The sequence below is a fragment of the Amphiura filiformis genome, chromosome 12, assembly GCF_039555335.1.
Source record: "Amphiura filiformis chromosome 12, Afil_fr2py, whole genome shotgun sequence".
In the NCBI taxonomy this organism is placed as follows: domain Eukaryota; kingdom Metazoa; phylum Echinodermata; class Ophiuroidea; order Amphilepidida; family Amphiuridae; genus Amphiura; species Amphiura filiformis.
Genome location: NC_092639.1, coordinates 62,156,429 through 62,174,284, shown reverse-complemented (window position 1 = coordinate 62,174,284; position 17,856 = coordinate 62,156,429). Strand labels below are relative to the sequence as shown.

General features: G+C 39.1%; 1 protein-coding gene across 3 annotated transcripts in view; it reads left to right on the top strand.

The window, feature by feature from the left end:
* The window catches only part of LOC140166548 (tyrosine-protein phosphatase 10D-like), a 43,208-nt gene that overhangs the window by 8,137 nt on the left and 17,215 nt on the right, over window positions 1–17,856 (top strand). For all 3 annotated transcript variants that reach the window (XM_072190036.1, XM_072190037.1, XM_072190035.1), the window contains exons 7-15: window positions 63–377; window positions 1,285–1,566; window positions 3,137–3,276; window positions 10,952–11,117; window positions 11,919–12,074; window positions 13,748–14,006; window positions 14,528–14,598; window positions 15,368–15,461; window positions 16,655–16,966. In XM_072190036.1, the coding sequence (XP_072046137.1) occupies window positions 63–377; window positions 1,285–1,566; window positions 3,137–3,276; window positions 10,952–11,117; window positions 11,919–12,074; window positions 13,748–14,006; window positions 14,528–14,598; window positions 15,368–15,461; window positions 16,655–16,966 (1,795 nt within the window). The remainder of the gene's footprint in view (window positions 1–62; window positions 378–1,284; window positions 1,567–3,136; window positions 3,277–10,951; window positions 11,118–11,918; window positions 12,075–13,747; window positions 14,007–14,527; window positions 14,599–15,367; window positions 15,462–16,654; window positions 16,967–17,856) is intronic.

The window sequence follows — 17,856 nt, the reverse complement described above, 5'->3', positions numbered from 1 at the left end:
CTCCTCATTGTAGTATCCCTAATCAGAATTATTGTATATTCTTTTGTCTTCTTATATTCCAGTACCGCTACCACCAATTGGCAAAGGACAACCTATCATCACTTCCACTTCTGTCACCATCCGCTGGCAGTCTGGAGGTGGAGACCTGACCTCCTATTCCTTAGAGTACTCCCCTGTTCCTGAGAACCCATCGGTTCAGTCACCAGTCATTGTCTACCCGAGAACTAACTTGGAGCTGACCATCAGTGGACTGTCGGCAAGTACAGCATATACGTTTGAGCTCAAGGCTATCTCCAGAGTGACCGTACAAGACAGTCAGACAGGATCATTTGATGTGATTAAGGAAAGCCAGACATACACGGTCTTCTATACCACATGTAAGTCATAAGGTACACAGTAAAAGGGGATGGGAGATATGAAGAGTGACTGTGCAAGACAGTCAAACTGGATCATTTTATGTGGTTAAAGAGAACCTGATATACACTGTCTTCTATACCACATGCAAGTCATAAGGGGATAAAAGAGGGTGGGAGGCCGCAAGAGTGATCATGCAAGACAGACTGGATCATTTGGTGTGATTAAAGAGAGCATGACATACGCTGTAGGTTATGATGTACATCAGTTGTTGCTGGTGGTTTTTTTTTTCAAATTCATTCTACAATGTGAAAACAAAAGTAAGATATAGACATAAATATATCCTAAGGAACTGAAATATTTTAGTCTAGACTCAACATGTCTAATGGTTCTTGCAGTGTGAGTCAAACTGGGATTGTTTATAGGAACTTTTCAGCCTGAAGTCCTAATTTACAAGTCCTACAGAACTACAATAAATAGATATCAGTTTTCAATTATAATGACTCGGCTATCTGTAGTTGTTTAGCATCAATGGCTGAATCACATGAACCTCTTTTGGAAAACATATTAGAAACCAGTTGTGCCGCAGCTGTGCAACTTGAAAGGCTACAGCAAAGTTATGCAGTCAATATTTTTGCTTACATAGTAGAGAGAACTTTATTTTTCATTAACCCCATGAGAACTACCTGCCGATTGGCCAAAAAGAAGTTTTCATTATCAAATGGACCAATCGGCAACATTGTTAGAATAATTTCACCACACCAAAAAAATTGGGGTGAATTATTTGCGAAGCTCCATTCTGATTGGTGATTAAAGTGAAGATATCATGTTATTGACCAATCAGAGGCAATGTTAGATTGGCAGGTAGTGCTCAGAGAGTTAATTATTATAACTCATCTGTACGTTGCTTTCTTCCATATTTGCCTGTAGTGCCAAACCCAGTACGCAATTTCAGAGTGACAGGAACAACGTCCACCACAGTCGGCCTTGCCTGGGAAGCGCCAGATGGACCAGTAGACCAATATCATCTCTTTGTCTCCAACGTAGGCGGACCACAGCCTAGTCGTCCAATCAGCATCAACCCTAATGTTCCTCTTGCGTATGATGTGACAGGCTTGGATCCATACAGTCACTATCACTTCCAGATTGTCAATGTTGTTGACGGTGTGCAGAGCGCCGCTGTTACGGTGACGGCACCAACAGGAGAGGATGGTAAGAAATTATTGATGGTTCACTTGAATAAATATGACCCAATTAAGCTATATGAGGATAGTGGTATGAAATTGCAATTTTCTGATTTTTACATCATGATAAAGAATTTTCAATCAGGTTTGATTACAAAATACAGTAATGGATAATGCAGTATCCTTTACACCCAAATAATGTGTCCGAGGTAGTAAAAGTGTAAATAATGGGTGAAGCACACATTCAAAGTTTTACTGCCTACATCAAATTATTTGGGTGTAAAGTATAATGCTACACCCTTTATTTCTATTCTACTATTACTACAAAAGAGTGTCATTTAAAGAGAAAATATCACTAGGGCGCCAAATTCGGCCTCACTTAAAAAAATATTGAACCTACCATTTGGCATGCATGAGCATGATTACAATTTCATGATGTCTTATTATTAAAATACACCCCTCGTCTAAGATATTCTTAGGGGGGGGGGTAAGGCGTAATTTTGTTTCTTGCCCGGGTGCTACCAACCCTAGTTACGCCACTGCCCATCTCTTGTTAAATAGTGATCAGGCTGTAATAGAATCTCCTGTGTAATGTTGCTACTGGTGGGTTGCTATTGCCTCCTCCTCCATGGAAGAAATGACCTTAAGGTAATACACTATTTTAAAGTGTTGCGATTTGGTAGTTCACAACATCTTGCGAATGGTAATGAGCTTTGGCAAAAATTGCATTGCTCATTTCCTTGCGGCGTGTAGAAGAATTCAAATATCACAGAAATAATTTTGTAGGTCCTGTGGTTCTTGAGTTATGTTGTAAAGAGGGCTGAAACAACAACACTTTTGTAAAATGTACATAACTCATTAACAACAATAAATTAAGCAAGTTTTCAAATTATATAATTTGTAGAATGAACCTTTGCAAAACATCAAGGTGTTATTTGTCAATAACTTATTGATCTAGAGAATGAAAATTGATTTTTTTGGTTGCTTCGACCAACAACTCCTCGTCTACCCTTAATCTTCCACACAGGGAGTGTGGGGTTACCTGAATGGATTTGAAACTCCCTGTATGGGAGATTAAGGTCATGTCTTCCATAGGGGCTGTGTGAATATCAACTGGAATAACCCATTCCAAAGGGTTGGACTAGTTAGTTTAGTGCATCGCATATTTTTTGGGGGGGCTTTAGGCGCCAGCCCCGGGTAAAAGCATGGGGGTTGGCCAAAAGCGAAGGGATGGCGGAAGAAGAAGGGAGCGGAAAAAGAAGTGGCGCAGAAAGAAGAAAAAAAAAAAAAAAGAATTAGTAAAGAAAAAAGGGCGGAAAATTGTACTATACATGAAAATGTGTTGGTTTTAGGGCGCTAGCGCTTATAATCCTTCTTCTTTTTTTTTTTTTTTTGCTCTTCACTTTTTCTTGACGACCAAAAAAAATTTGGGTCAACCTTTTCGGGCTGTTGAGGAAGGGGCGGCAAAATTGAATTTCTTTCAGCCCCCCAGGGTAGGAGCGGCCACGGTACGCCACTGTAGTTAGCCAAATTTGATTAGAATTGTGGTATTTTTTTTATTGATTACTAATTGATATTTTGTTGAAATTTTACCCTAGTTCCTGGTGCACCAGGAGGTCTCTTAGTGACACAACTGAGTCCAAATAGTATCCATGTGGAGTGGGGACCAACAGAGAGTCCCAATGGAGAGCTACAAGGATATGTGTTGGTTATCACAAGTCAAGATTTGTCTGGACGGGTAAGAATCTCATTGATTTAATAGAAAAGTTGATTTCAGATTTGTTTCAGAAAAAGACATAATCTTCAATTAAAGTAACTTGTATTTCCAATTAGGCTTGTGGGACTGGAATGGGCAAAGGCACATTTCAGGAATAGTCAAGATTAAGTGCATTTTTTTATTTCCAGTGGCATGCTCTTAACTAAAATATGTTATTCACACCGAAGTGTTATTTACCTCAACTATACTGCAAGATTCCTATTTGGGCTGCCCGCACCGGTATACCATTTCCAAGGTACTTGGCTGCTACTGTGTAGTACCAGCGGAATACCAGTGTAGTACCAGTGCAGTACCATTGTCGGTGAGTCCTGTGCAGTATCAGCATTGATACTGTATAGGTACTCTGTGTGTACTTGTGCAAGTGACCATAATAGGATTCTTGTAGTGTAGACTGATTGATGCTGTGGTAATCTTGTTCGGTAAAGCAGATGAAAAGGCACAGGACTAATATCTAAAGCAATTGGTGTTGGCCTGAAACTAACAAAAATGATTCCATACTAGTATGTAAAAATCAGTAACTCCCTCTGGTAGTGGGAATATTGTTTAGGCACCCCTTTGGCAAATCTAATCTTTATTGATTTTATTTTATTTTATTCGTTATTTATTCAGATCGGAATTAGAGCCTATTAGAGCGGAAAGAGTGTCAAGATTGTACTGCATAGTGGGAAGTTTTCATGGGGGTTTAACGGAATTAGAGCCTATTAGAGCGGAAAGAGTGTCAAGATTGTACTGCATAGTGGGAAGTTTTCATGGGGTTTAACGGAATTAGAGCCTATGAGAGCGGAAAGAGTGTCAAGATTGTACTGCATAGTGGGAAGTTTTCATGGGGGTTTAACGGAATTAGAGCCTATTAGAGCGGAAAGAGTGTCAAGATTGCACTGCATAGTGGGAAGTTTTCATGGGGGTTTAACGGAATTAGAGCCTATTAGAGCGGAAAGAGTGTCAAGATTGCACTGCATAGTGGGAAGTTTTCATGGGGGTTTAACGGAATTAGAGCCTATTAGAGCGGAAAGAGTGTCAAGATTGCACTGCATAGTGGGAAGTTTTCATGGGGGTTTAACAGAATTAGAGCCTATTAGAGCGGAAAGAGTGTCAAGATTGCACTGCATAGTGGGAAGTTTTCATGGGGGTTTAACAGAATTAGAGCCTATTAGAGCGGAAAGAGTGTCAAGATTGCACTGCATAGTGGGAAGTTTTCATGGGGGTTTAACAGAATTAGAGCCTATTAGAGCGGAAAGAGTGTCAAGATTGCACTGCATAGTGGGAAGTTTTCATGGGGGTTTAACGGAATTAGAGCCTATTAGAGCGGAAAGAGTGTCAAGATTGCACTGCATAGTGGGAAGTTTTCATGGGGGTTTAACGGAATTAGAGCCTATTAGAGCGGAAAGAGTGTCAAGATTGCACTGCATAGTGGGAAGTTTTCATGGGGGTTTAACGGAATTAGAGCCTATTAGAGCGGAAAGAGTGTCAAGATTGCACTGCATAGTGGGAAGTTTTCATGGGGGTTTAACGGAATTAGAGCCTATTAGGGCGGAAAGAGTGTCAAGATTGCACTGCATAGTGGGAAGTTTTCATGGGGTTTAACGGAATTAGAGCCTATTAGAGCGGAAAGAGTGTCAAGATTGCACTGCATAGTGGGAAGTAGAGCCTATTAGAGCGGAAAGAGTGTCAAGATTGCACTGCATAGTGGGAAGTTTTCATGGGGTTTAACGGAATTAGAGCCTATTAGAGCGGAAAGAGTGTCAAGATTGCACTGCATAGTGGGAAGTTTTCATGGGGTTTAACGAATTAGAGCCTATTAGGCGGAAAGAGTGTCAAGATTGCACTGCATAGTGGGAAGTTTTCATGGGGTTTAACGGAATTAGAGCCTATTAGAGCGGAAAGAGTGTCAAGATTGCACTGCATAGTGGGAAGTTTTCATGGGGGTTTAACGGAATTAGAGCCTATTAGAGCGGAAAGAGTGTCAAGATTGTACTGCATAGTGGGAAGTTTTCATGGGGGTTTAACGGAATTAGAGCCTATTAGAGCGGAAAGAGTGTCAAGATTGTACTGCATAGTGGGAAGTTTTCATGGGGGTTTAACGGAATTAGAGCCTATTAGAGCGGAAAGAGTGTCAAGATTGTACTGCATAGTGGGAAGTTGTCAAGGGGGTTTAGAGCCTATTAGAGCGGAAAGAGTGTCAAGATTGTACTGCATAGTGGGAAGTTTTCATGGGGTTTAACGGAATTAGAGCCTATTAGAGCGGAAAGAGTGTCAAGATTGTACTGCATAGTGGGGAGTTTTCATGGGGGTTTAGCGGAATTAGAGCCTATTAGAGCGGAAAGAGTGTCAAGATTGTACTGCATAGTGGGAAGTTTTCATGGGGGTTTAACGGAATAAGAGCCTATTAGAGCGGAAAGAGTGTCAAGATTGTACTGCATAGTGGGAAGTTTTCATGGGGTTTAACGGAATTAGAGCCTATGAGAGCGGAAAGAGTGTCAAGATTGTACTGCATAGTGGGAAGTTTTCATGGGGTTTAACGGAATTAGAGCCTATGAGGCGGAAAGAGTGTCAAGATTGTACTGCATAGTGGGAAGTTTTCATGGGGGTTTAACGGAATTAGAGCCTATGAGAGCGGAAAGAGTGTCAAGATTGTACTGCATAGTGGGAAGTTTTCATGGGGGTTTAACGGAATTAGAGCCTATGAGAGCGGAAAGAGTGTCAAGATTGTACTGCATAGTGGGAAGTTTTCATGGGGGTTTAACGGAATTAGAGCCTATGAGAGCGGAAAGAGTGTCAAGATTGTACTGCATAGTGGGAAGTTTTCATGGGGGTTTAACGGAATTAGAGCCTATGAGAGCGGAAAGAGTGTCAAGATTGTACTGCATAGTGGGAAGTTTTCATGGGGGTTTAACGGAATTAGAGCCTATGAGAGCGGAAAGAGTGTCAAGATTGTACTGCATAGTGGGAAGTTTTCATGGGGGTTTAACGGAATTAGAGCCTATCAGAGCGGAAAGAGTGTCAAGATTGTACTGCATAGTGGGAAGTTTTCATGGGGGTTTAACGGAATTAGAGCCTATCAGAGCGGAAAGAGTGTCAAGATTGTACTGCATAGTGGGAAGTTTTCATGGGGTTTAACGAATTAGAGCCTATCAGAGCGGAAAAGAGTGTCAAGATTGTACTGCATAGTGGGAAGTTTTCATGGGGGTTTAACGGAATTAGAGCCTATCAGAGCGGAAAGAGTGTCAAGATTGTACTGCATAGTGGGAAGTTTTCATGGGGGTTTAACGGAATTAGAGCCTATCAGAGCGGAAAGAGTGTCAAGATCTTGTACTGCATAGTGGGAAGTTTTCATGGGGGTTTAACGGAATTAGAGCCTATCAGAGCGGAAAGAGTGTCAAGATTGTACTGCATAGTGGGAAGTTTTCATGGGGGTTTAACGGAATTAGAGCCTATCAGAGCGGAAAGAGTGTCAAGATTGTACTGCATAGTGGGAAGTTTTCATGGGGGTTTAACGGAATTAGAGCCTATCAGAGCGGAAAGAGTGTCAAGATTGTACTGCATAGTGGGAAGATATCATGGGGGTTTAACGGAATTAGAGCCTATCAGAGCGGAAAGAGTGTCAAGATTGTACTGCATAGTGGGAAGTTTTCATGGGGGTTTAACGGAATTAGAGCCTATCAGAGCGGAAAGAGTGTCAAGATTGTACTGCATAGTGGGAAGTTTTCATGGGGGTTTAACGGAATTAGAGCCTATCAGAGCGGAAAGAGTGTCAAGATTGTACTGCATAGTGGGAAGTTTTCATGGGGGTTTAACGGAATTAGAGCCTATCAGAGCGGAAAGAGTGTCAAGATTGTACTGCATAGTGGGAAGTCTTCATGGGGGTTTAACGGAATTAGAGCCTATCAGAGCGGAAAGAGTGTCAAGATTGTACTGCATAGTGGGAAGTTTTCATGGGGGTTTAACGGAATTAGAGCCTATTAGAGCGGAAAGAGTGTCAAGATTGTACTGCATAGTGGGAAGTTTTCATGGGGTTTAACGAATTAGAGCCTATCAGAGAGGAAAGAGTGTCGAGATTGTACTGCATAGTGGGAAGTTTTCATGGGGGTTTAACGGAATTAGAGCCTATCAGAGCGAAAAGAGTGTCAAGATTGTACTGCATAGTGGGAAGTTTTCATGGGGGTTTAACGGAATTAGAGCCTATCAGAGCGGAAAGAGTGTCAAGATTGTACTGCATAGTGGGAAGTTTTCATGTGGGTTTAACGAATTAGAGCCTATCAGAGCGGAAAGAGTGTCAAGATTGTACTGCATAGTGGGAAGTTTTCATGGGGTTTAACAGAATTAGAGCCTATCAGAGCGAAAAAGAGTGTCAAGATTGTACTGCATAGTGGGAAGTTTTCATGGGGTTTAACGGAATTAGAGCCTATCAGAGCGGAAAGAGTGTCAAGATTGTACTGCATAGTGGGAAGTTTTCATGGGGGTTTAACAGAATTAGAGCCTATTAGAGCGAAAAGAGTGTCAAGATTGTACTGCATGGTGGGAAGTTTTCATGGGGGTTTAACGGAATTAGAGCCTATCAGAGCGGAAAGAGTGTCAAGATTGTACTGCATAGTGGGAAGTTTTCATGGGGGTTTAACGGAATTAGAGCCTATCAGAGCGGAAAGAGTGTCAAGATTGTACTGCATAGTGGGAAGTTTTCATGGGGGTTTAACAGAATTAGAGCCTATCAGAGCGAAAAGAGTGTCAAGATTGTACTGCATAGTGGGAAGTTTTCATGGGGGTTTAACGGAATTAGAGCCTATCAGAGCGGAAAGAGTGTCAAGATTGTACTGCATAGTGGGAAGTTTTCATGGGGGTTTAACGGAATTAGAGCCTATTATAGCGGAAAGAGTGTCAAGATTGTACTGCATAGTGGGAAGTTTTCATGGGGGTTTAACGGAATTAGAGCCTATTAGAGCGGAAAGAGTGGCAAGATTGTACTGCATAGTGGGAAGTTTTCATGGGGGTTTAACGGAATTAGAGCCTATTAGTAGGGATAACCATCAACATTTCATGTTGACCCTATTGCTACAAAAGATTGTTTTCTGAGTAGAACTAATCAACAGAAGTATTTTGGTGGTTAAATGGTCAAAATCGGTCAAAAACTTTTGAATTATGAATTATCAAAGTTTCCCATTCTGACCGGTCATTGGAGCGAAATAAAATGACAAGGTCCAAAAATAGCAGTTGGGAGCAAAATTGGCATAAGCATATATTTACCTTTATATATTTCTTTATTTTAACATATTTGCAAACATGAAACAAGCATATTGTGAAAGTATCAAAGGGGTTTCTTATGAAATGGCACTTAACTAGTCACTGGCATAACTTATTTTTTCAAACCAAGGCATTGAAATCATGCATTTAGAGAACATTTGCCAAAAATCATCCAAGATAGCCGATATGGCACAAAATCAAAATTGCACTAAGTAGGTGAACTTTTTTTTCACAACCAAGAATTTCAATGTTATTGGGTTTAATATGACCAATTAGTAGGTGTATGTAAACAAAATCTTAAGTTTTGAAGGTCATTGACTCATTCACAACAATAGAGATTATCCTCCTCATGCTCATTTGTATTCCTGTAGTATTCCTCATTCAAACCAAAGTAGCACTCAATACATTATGAGTATCTTTGTTCAAACCAATTCAATGCTTGACCTCGGAGTTACCTGCATGACTATCGCGGGCTATTTTGAAACAGTTATGGTTGCACATTCAGGTACTTCTTTTGAAAGTCCTAAACAAGGTATAGCCAGCAGCAAGTTGTAGATATTATAGGCCTAAATATAAGAAAGCGTTTAGGGTTAAGATCAGGTGAACAATACATCGAATGAGCACGAAACTTCACATTTATGTTCAAAAAGGTGTCTTCTTAACATGATTTGAAAGGAATATAAAAATTCCAAAGGGAAGCTGGTGATTTAATTTGTAACTCGAGATCTACTTGTTCAATTTTTTTAACTTTTTTACAGAGGGTATGATAGAGGTATTACTGGCAACTCTGCCAAATTACAGCTCAGTAGGCCACGTTTTTCACCTGATCTTACTGATTTGAATATTTTGTGCCATTCTTGAGCAGTGCTAAACTCAGCCACTGGCAATTAAGCGCACTGTGGCGATGGACCAATTTTGACTCGCACTTACAGAAAAACAAAATAAGTTATGTTGCTGTAATTTGCAAGATAGTTACAAAATATAATTGGCAGTAACTTCCCCAAATTTTACAGAAAAATATTGAAAAATAAAAGAATGAGATCAATTTAGAAATGTATGTGCAAGCAGTGCACAGTTGAGCTCCCTGCATGTCTATGGGAGTGTTCTAATCAAGTTGATGGTTCATTGGTCATCCCTACTATTAGAGCGGAAAGAGTGGCAAGATTGTACTGCATAGTGGGAAGTTTTCATGGGGGTTTAGAGCCTATTAGAGCGGAAAGAGTGTCAAGATTGTACTGCATAGTGGGAAGTTAGCATGGATGTTTAGAGCCTATTAGAGCGGAAAGAGTGTCAAGATTGTACTGCATTGTGGGAAGGGTTATTGGGGGTTTAGAGCCTATTAGAGCGGAAAGAGTGTCAAGATTGTACTGCATAGTGGGAAGTTTTCATGGGGGTTTAGAGCCTATTAGAGCGGAAAGAGTGTCAAGATTGTACTGCATAGTGGGAAGTTTTCATGGGGTTTAGAGCCTATTAGAGCGGAAAGAGTGTCAAGATTGTACTGCATAGTGGGAAGTTTTCATGGGGTTTAAGGAATTAGAGCCTATGAGAGCGGAAAGAGTGTCAAGATTGTACTGCATAGTGGGAAGTTTTCATGGGGGTTTAACGGAATTAGAGCCTATTAGAGCGGAAAGAGTGTCAAGATTGTACTGCATAGTGGGAAGTTTTCATGGGGGTTTAACAGAATTAGAGCCTATTAGAGCGGAAAGAGTGTCAAGATTGTACTGCATAGTGGGAAGTTTTCATGGGGGTTTAGAGCCTATTATAGCGGAAAGAGTGTCAAGATTGTACTGCATAGTGGGAAGTTTTCATGGGGGTTTAGAGCCTATTAGAGCGGAAAGAGTGTCAAGATTGTACTGCATAGTGGGAAGTTTTCATGGGGGTTTAATTTTTGCACTTTTTTTGTCAGGCAGCTGCAAATTTTTAACCCAGCGAAAATATTTATTACACATAGCACTTATTTTCATTATCATCATTTCATATATATTTATTTCACATTGGTGGCCAAGGGCTAAAATACAGAGAAATATAACAAATAATTAATGTGATTATATTTAGAAACACAAATTTAATGCCCACTAAACTGTCCAGAATTGTAAAAAAATGCAAACAAATTAACCCGGCAAAATATCTCACTACACAATATAAAAAATGGGGACATATATCCTGAAATGTGTTTAGAATAGATAAAATGTCAAATGCAAAATAATTGTGAACCATTATCATCACTATGGTTTGCTTTTAAAAGCTAAAAATATTCAATTTGACAATGTTTTGCAAAAAAAAAAGGACATAAAATCAATCCCTAGTTTTTGCTTGTTCACCAAAATTGATTGGGTATTTAATATGAGATAAGAGAAATAAAAATATATTTAAACTTTAATTCTTCTGCTTCATATACCAGGGTGACATTGTAAGTGAGGAGGTAGAGCTGCCACTTGACCAGTTGTCATACCAGTTTGACAACCTTCCAGTCGGTTACAGGTACACATTTACCATAGTAGCTGTGAATAACATTGGTACAGGGGCGCCATATCATCTTGGACTATTTGTACCACTTCGTGAAACAGGTAATTATATGAGTTTGCGTTGGGGTGTGCCCATCGTGAAAATATGTAATTTCTCTGTCATAATGTACCAATATATTTGTGCACAGATTATGGTTAATAACCCAAATATAACATGATGACATTTCTGCTAAACCAGATTTCAAGGAACCACTTATTCTATCTCAACCACTCTTACAACTATAACCCCAATGCATGTGTATGGACTCACACACACTTACACACCCCGAGTTTATGTGAGTTTCCAACTGTACAGTGTTACGCACACATTTTAACTGAAGTGTCACCCCCATACAATCACTGTACAGGTATTCCTATCACAAAATGAGTGTTATACCCTCTCTATGGCTCAAAGACACTCTAACTGTGGAGCTCCAAGGTTGTGATAGGCTCCACAATTGTTATGTATATAACATACCGCCGCTATTCTGGCAAAACCTCATAACTCCAATAGCTGCTATGTGTTAAATATGTACAACACAATATATTGTATTGTTCATATTTAACACATTGCAGCTATTGGAGTTATGAGGTTTGCCAGAACAGCGATGATGCACATCTCCAGAGTTTGAATGCACCACTTGCATATATGCATCTCAACACATACTCAGTTACATAACTCATTACCATTACTTTAATTTCTTTTTCTTTTTTTTTTGTACATCACCACCACACCCTGGGCAAGCCCCTTACCACACACCAGATACAGCCCTACATACACCCCCCCCCCCCACACACACACACACCAGTTACATATGTCATTACTTAATATTGTTTCTTTTCTTTCTTTTTTTCATTGTACAGCACCACCACACACTGGGCAAGCCCCGTACCGAACACCAGATACTGAAAGGAAAGGAGCTAACTCCATCTCAATCACCTTCCGTGAGGATTTCTTCCTGCCCATATTTGGTCGTGTGGCTAACTACTCTGTACTGGTAGCAGAGGAGCCTAATCCAAGTAAGTACAAACACGTTTTATTCGTAAACCTAAAAAAGTCTCTATATTGCCCTTTCTCAACTTACCCAAATTTTGAAAATTTCCCAAAACAGGTTTACTGTACAAAAGATACTTTTTTCATACTTTCATCAATTCTTTTTTTTTTTTTTTACATGACTTTTTCAACAAACCCAAATTTTGGAAATGTCCAAAAATGATTTCACCATGGAAAAGAATGCCAACCTCTCAGACTATTATACAGTTAAAAAAATTGTCAATACCCATATATTGACTTCTCAATGTAAGGTTGTTTACAATGAAAAATATATATGGTCCATGAAAAATGAAAAAAAAACCCCATGTTTGCCAACCTAACAACCATCATAACTTTGAAGCCAAAAAAGCAATAGAAATTTTTAGGCCTTACCATAAAGTACCAATGTAAATATTGAAAACATGAGCACTACTAGTGAGTGAGTTTCAGGATCTTTGAGATTTGATCAAATTCACACCCCTAAATTCCAATCACACTTGAGTTCCAATAACAACAGGATTCTACTTGTGTCAGTAAGGTAAACAATGGGCTATTCCAGTTGAAATCCATACACCCCCTATGGAAGACATGACCTTAATCTTCCATAGAGGAGTGTGGGTTTCAAATGGGGTTACCTAAATGGGTGATTCCATTTGAAACGTAAACCCATGTGTGGAAGATTAAGGTCATGTCTTCCATAGGGGGTGTATGGAATTCAACAGGAATAGCCCAATGCAGTTTGATTAATAAGCTATATGTAATCACAAGAACTTGTTGACATACCTTATGGCCAGTTCCGAACACTGGAGATCCGACAAGGCCTTCGCCACAAGAAAACTATCAAATCCTTCACTGCCCACAGACCATAAGAGAGTAAAACAGCCTACCAGACAACATAATCAAATCTCAAAGTGTCTAATAGTAATATGCTCAAAGTTTAAATAATCAAGAAGAAGATTGATGAAGGGTAATCAAGTCAAAAGTTCAAAACTGCCAGGGACACTTGATCACATATTTAAATAAATCCATCCATTTGAAATCCATCTCCAAACCCCACCCCTCCAATCAGTGTTGGATTAAACATGTAGCATGTGTCAATGGTTTGGGACCAGGTGGTCCTATCTGCAATAGCTGCTGCATAGACATTTGGATAATTTCAGCATTTTCCAATATGCACATCTTAAAGTATGACCCCTGGCAGCTATTTCAAATAGTGCTTTCTATCCAGTGAGGATTACTGGGTTAAATCATGAATAAATCGGTAATAAAATTATAAAAACAATTCTAAATAGGTAAATATACCATACATTTTGTTTTAAAAGGTAATTAGATAAAACTTCAGACAAGGTGAGAAAAGATGTTTTTATTGTGGCGGCGTCTGCCAAAAAAAGGCAGATGATGTATGCCAAGCTAGCTATTAGTCACCTAGCGCTTACACAAGGTCCCGAGCTCACACTGTCCTCACTTTTGTGATTGAGTACTCTCAGATAGGCCCTTCTGGTACTAATCCCTTGATATCAAGTATTGAATAAGGAGAGAGAGAGAGAGGTTCTTTGAGCTGTGTTACGTGTCCCATTAGCTTTGCATGTGATTGTATTTTGCACAAATGTTTCTACAAAAATCTGCAGTTTTACAAAATGTTATTTTCCTTATCTACTAGGAGACAATGAGATCTCACTAAGTCAGGTTGGTGAGCCACCTCAAACCTATCGTATCAGCTCAACCCAACACGTATGGCCAGGTTACCAGGCGTCGCCTCCCGGCTACAATCCATTTATCAGAAATATTGCCAAACGTCAAGTTGGCGGAGGCCAGGGACAAGATTCGCAGACTGAGTTTGTTATCGGTACTGAAGAAGACTGCCCTGATGATCAGTTCTATTACTGCAATGGATGGCTGAAATCTTACACATATTATCGGTAGGCTTAAATTCTTGAAATACTTGTCAGCATTTTTTGTACATAAAACATTTTCTCATGGTTAGTATCATAAAGTCAGATTTTTATAAACCCTGTGTTAGCATGCTGTCTAAATTGAACAAATGTAAGGAAACATAATAATTAGTTTTGTTACATTCATGAGATGACCAGGACTAACGCTAAATTTGAACTTTTTTATGAAGAGGAAAGTTACTTATACACTCCATCCCATGGCAGTAACGATGGATAATTTATTTTCAAAAGTGATGGATGGCTGACGAATTTTTGCATTTATGCAAATCATACAAATGGTTGAGATTCAGATTGTTACCCTTGCAGAAGACAATTTTATGACATCCATGGGTAGTTGAGCTTTATGCACCACCTTATCATATTAGATTAGAAATATATACGCAACTTCATAATATACAACTGGGGATAGATTAGAAATATATACGCAACTTCATTAATATACAACTGGGGATAAGACTGACCATGACAATATTCTCTTTATATTCCAGTGTGGCTATTCGTGCTTATGGCCGTGATGGCAACTACACAGATACACCATGGTCAGAACCTTTGTCCACAGGTGAGTGAATTAATTACTAACCTATTCATTAATTACTAAGACTAAACTGAAAGATTGGTTTGCCTTACCTTAATAAACGTCATGAATGAGTACTTCATCCAATTTGGTCAGACATTGCCACTATATAGAAGCCTTGGTTGTGTTTGAGAGAAGGCTATTCTTCCCTCACACATCCACCTCCCACCAACTCTACCCCCAACCCAAATGTCATGTTGAATACTTTGTCCAATTTGGTCAGGCATATCATCATTGCCACTATCTGCTAGAAGCCTCGGTTGTGTTTGAGAGAAAGGTATTCTCCCCTCACACATAGACCTCCACCAACTCAACCCCCAACCCAAACGTCATGTTGAATACTTTGTCAAACTTGGACAGGCATAGCATCATTGCCACTCACTTTAGAGGCCTCATTTGTGTTTGAGAGAAGGCTGTTATCCCCTCACACATCCACCTCCCACCAAACAACTCTACCCAAACCCAACCTCCAAAAGGCTATAATATTTGATTTAAAAGGAATCCTAATGAAAAATTCAGTGTAATGCTGAAATATAATCAGAAAGTGAATGGTTTGACTAATGAATGACCAATAATTTTTCAGTTTACTTTTCAATGAGTTTGCATGGTGATCCTTTGTGTGCATGAGAGATCATGTCAGTGTTTTTTGGTGCTGGTTTTATATTGTTTGTTAATTTTCAGCGTTATTTCCAGATATCAGTAAAGTTTTGACCATATTAATTACAATACATTTCCACCTGGTTTTGTTTTTCAGGTTTTGATGTGTTATGGTTTGTGTATGGCTTGGCAGCTGTTGTTTCATTTGTTGTTGTGTGTCTCTTCATTCTTCTATGTGTATGCTGTGGAGGGTAGGTTATCAAACTACTTATAACAAATATATACATAAATATGTAACATATGCACCATATATTATTATATATTGAGGGTATCAATATAATGATAACGATTAGAAGATGATAAAAATGATTGCAATTATCATCTGGAATCTAACATAACAAAAAGCAATTGTCAAAGTAGAGTGAATTTTCTTCAAATACCTCATCTCAGTTTCTTAAAGCCCTAATGTATGATCTTTTTTAATAAATTTGGTTAATTTTGTTAGCATATTTTGTAATATTTTTACATATGTCTCACCTAACACCTACATGTAAATGGAATCAGCCAAATTTGTTGTGTTTGTAGGACAACAGATCAATTTTGAATTAATGTCATAATTACAAGAATAAAACCCCTATAGAGGGCCATGTTAAACGACCAAGAGAGCCAGTGGGGTTTCATTCATTATACCTCATTATTTCAGCTTAAAATGCACAGAAACCCTACCAAACAGTTATAACTGTAGACAGTGCACGAACTGAGGTTACTGTTCTGAACCGGACTACTTTTTGTACTTAATTACAATGCATACAGCCTGTACGGAATTAAGTATCAACACGTCTGTCAATAGCCTCAGATTGAACATGTTATGTATAACTAATATCATTTCATCATTTATGGCTTTATTATTTTATGATGAAAATTGCAGATTTATGATGCGTAGAATAAAATAACTGAATACTTTCCCCCTCAATACCCTCTTGGTATACAAAAATGAGATTTGATGAACCTTTGTATTTTTTACCACAATCCAAAACCCAATTGAAAACTGATCATAATCAGGTTACACTCAATGGGCTATTCCAGTTGAAATCCATACACCCCTACAGAAGACATGACCTTAATCTCCCACAAAGGGGGTGGAAATTTCATATCAGATTCACACATTCAGCTAATCCCATTTGAATTTAACACTCCCTGTGTGAAAGATTCAGGTCATATTTACCATATGAGGTGTATGGATTCCAAGTGAAATAGCCCAGTGATCACTAGCTTCTTACAGCCCAGCATGTAAGAAACATGCATACAGTGTTTCATATAAAAATGCGCACTTGTTTCGAAACACAAGACCTTACTCGATCCCAATTTTCAAAGGCTAGCACTACCCCAGGTCCTGCCTTAAGATAAATGTGAATCATATTTGTACTTTCTTTTTTTCTCCTAGATGTGGTAACCCAGGTGAGAATGATTTCTTTGAGGATAGCGAAGAAGACAAGCACATACTGATGATGAAAAGAATCAGCAGTGGCACACCACCTATGGAGAAAAAACACATGAATGACTTCACCAATTATTACCAACCACCCTCGCATCGTGCACCTTCGCAAAGCGCACCCTCACATCGTGCACCCACTGAGCGATCGTATCAAGCTCCAGCTCCAGCTCCAAAGCGCCATCCTCCTCCCTCTAGATCAGAGCCTCATAAACCGACGGCTAAGCCACGTGTCTATGCCTCTCCGACATCACAATGGAGCAAGTAAGTCTTGGTTGCTTACGTCATGAAATTGAGAAATGCTGTAAATCACAAGAATATAAAATGTACCCAATTTTTGCATCATTTTACTAAAACGTCTGTAAAAATATGTTGTAAAAACATGGTGGAAGAATCGTGTGATTAACCCTTTGAGTTATAATGAAAGACAGATAAAAAGAATTGATCGCGTCTGATGTCACTGTGAATTACGATCCTTGGTTGATTTACACAGGTTAATAGTGCGTAAAAGGAAGGCTGATTTATCTGGTGCCGATCAGAGAAAAGGAATAGCAGAAAATGGTGAAAAAAGTTTACATGGCAAAAAGCAACTTTTCTAGGCTTTGTTGACATGGTGCCTTCGCGAAAGAAAGTTTCCTACTATAAAGACCTAACTTTTGAGATGGATTGTATGTTTGAAGGTGCAAAATTAACAATTCGCTGTCGTAGTGCACGTTAGTAACCATTGGTTACTGCTCCAAGCCGGGCTCATACACCTGTTCCGAATTTTGATATGCCATAAGCTTTGTGTTGTGATCATTTCCATCAGTGGTTTGTAACAAAGAAAGCGTGATCCAGTTGACCTAGTAACGGTCATATTCTAACGTGCACTACGACAGCGAATAAGGCGCCCGGTTATACTGTCACGTTCAGCAAGTCATCATCACGACACTTGCAAACAATCCGTGTTCGAGTTGACAGATGATTTTAGACGCGATAAATTCTTTTTATCTTTCATTATAGTGAAAATTTTTCATAATAATTTATATGTATAAGAATGTAAGTTTTAATAGGTTATCTTATGTTAATTTTGAATGAGTTTGAGTCGGAGGGAAAAAAAAAGAAAAGGATAATGCATATCTCATTAAAATAAAAAATATTTGCAACGCTAAAAC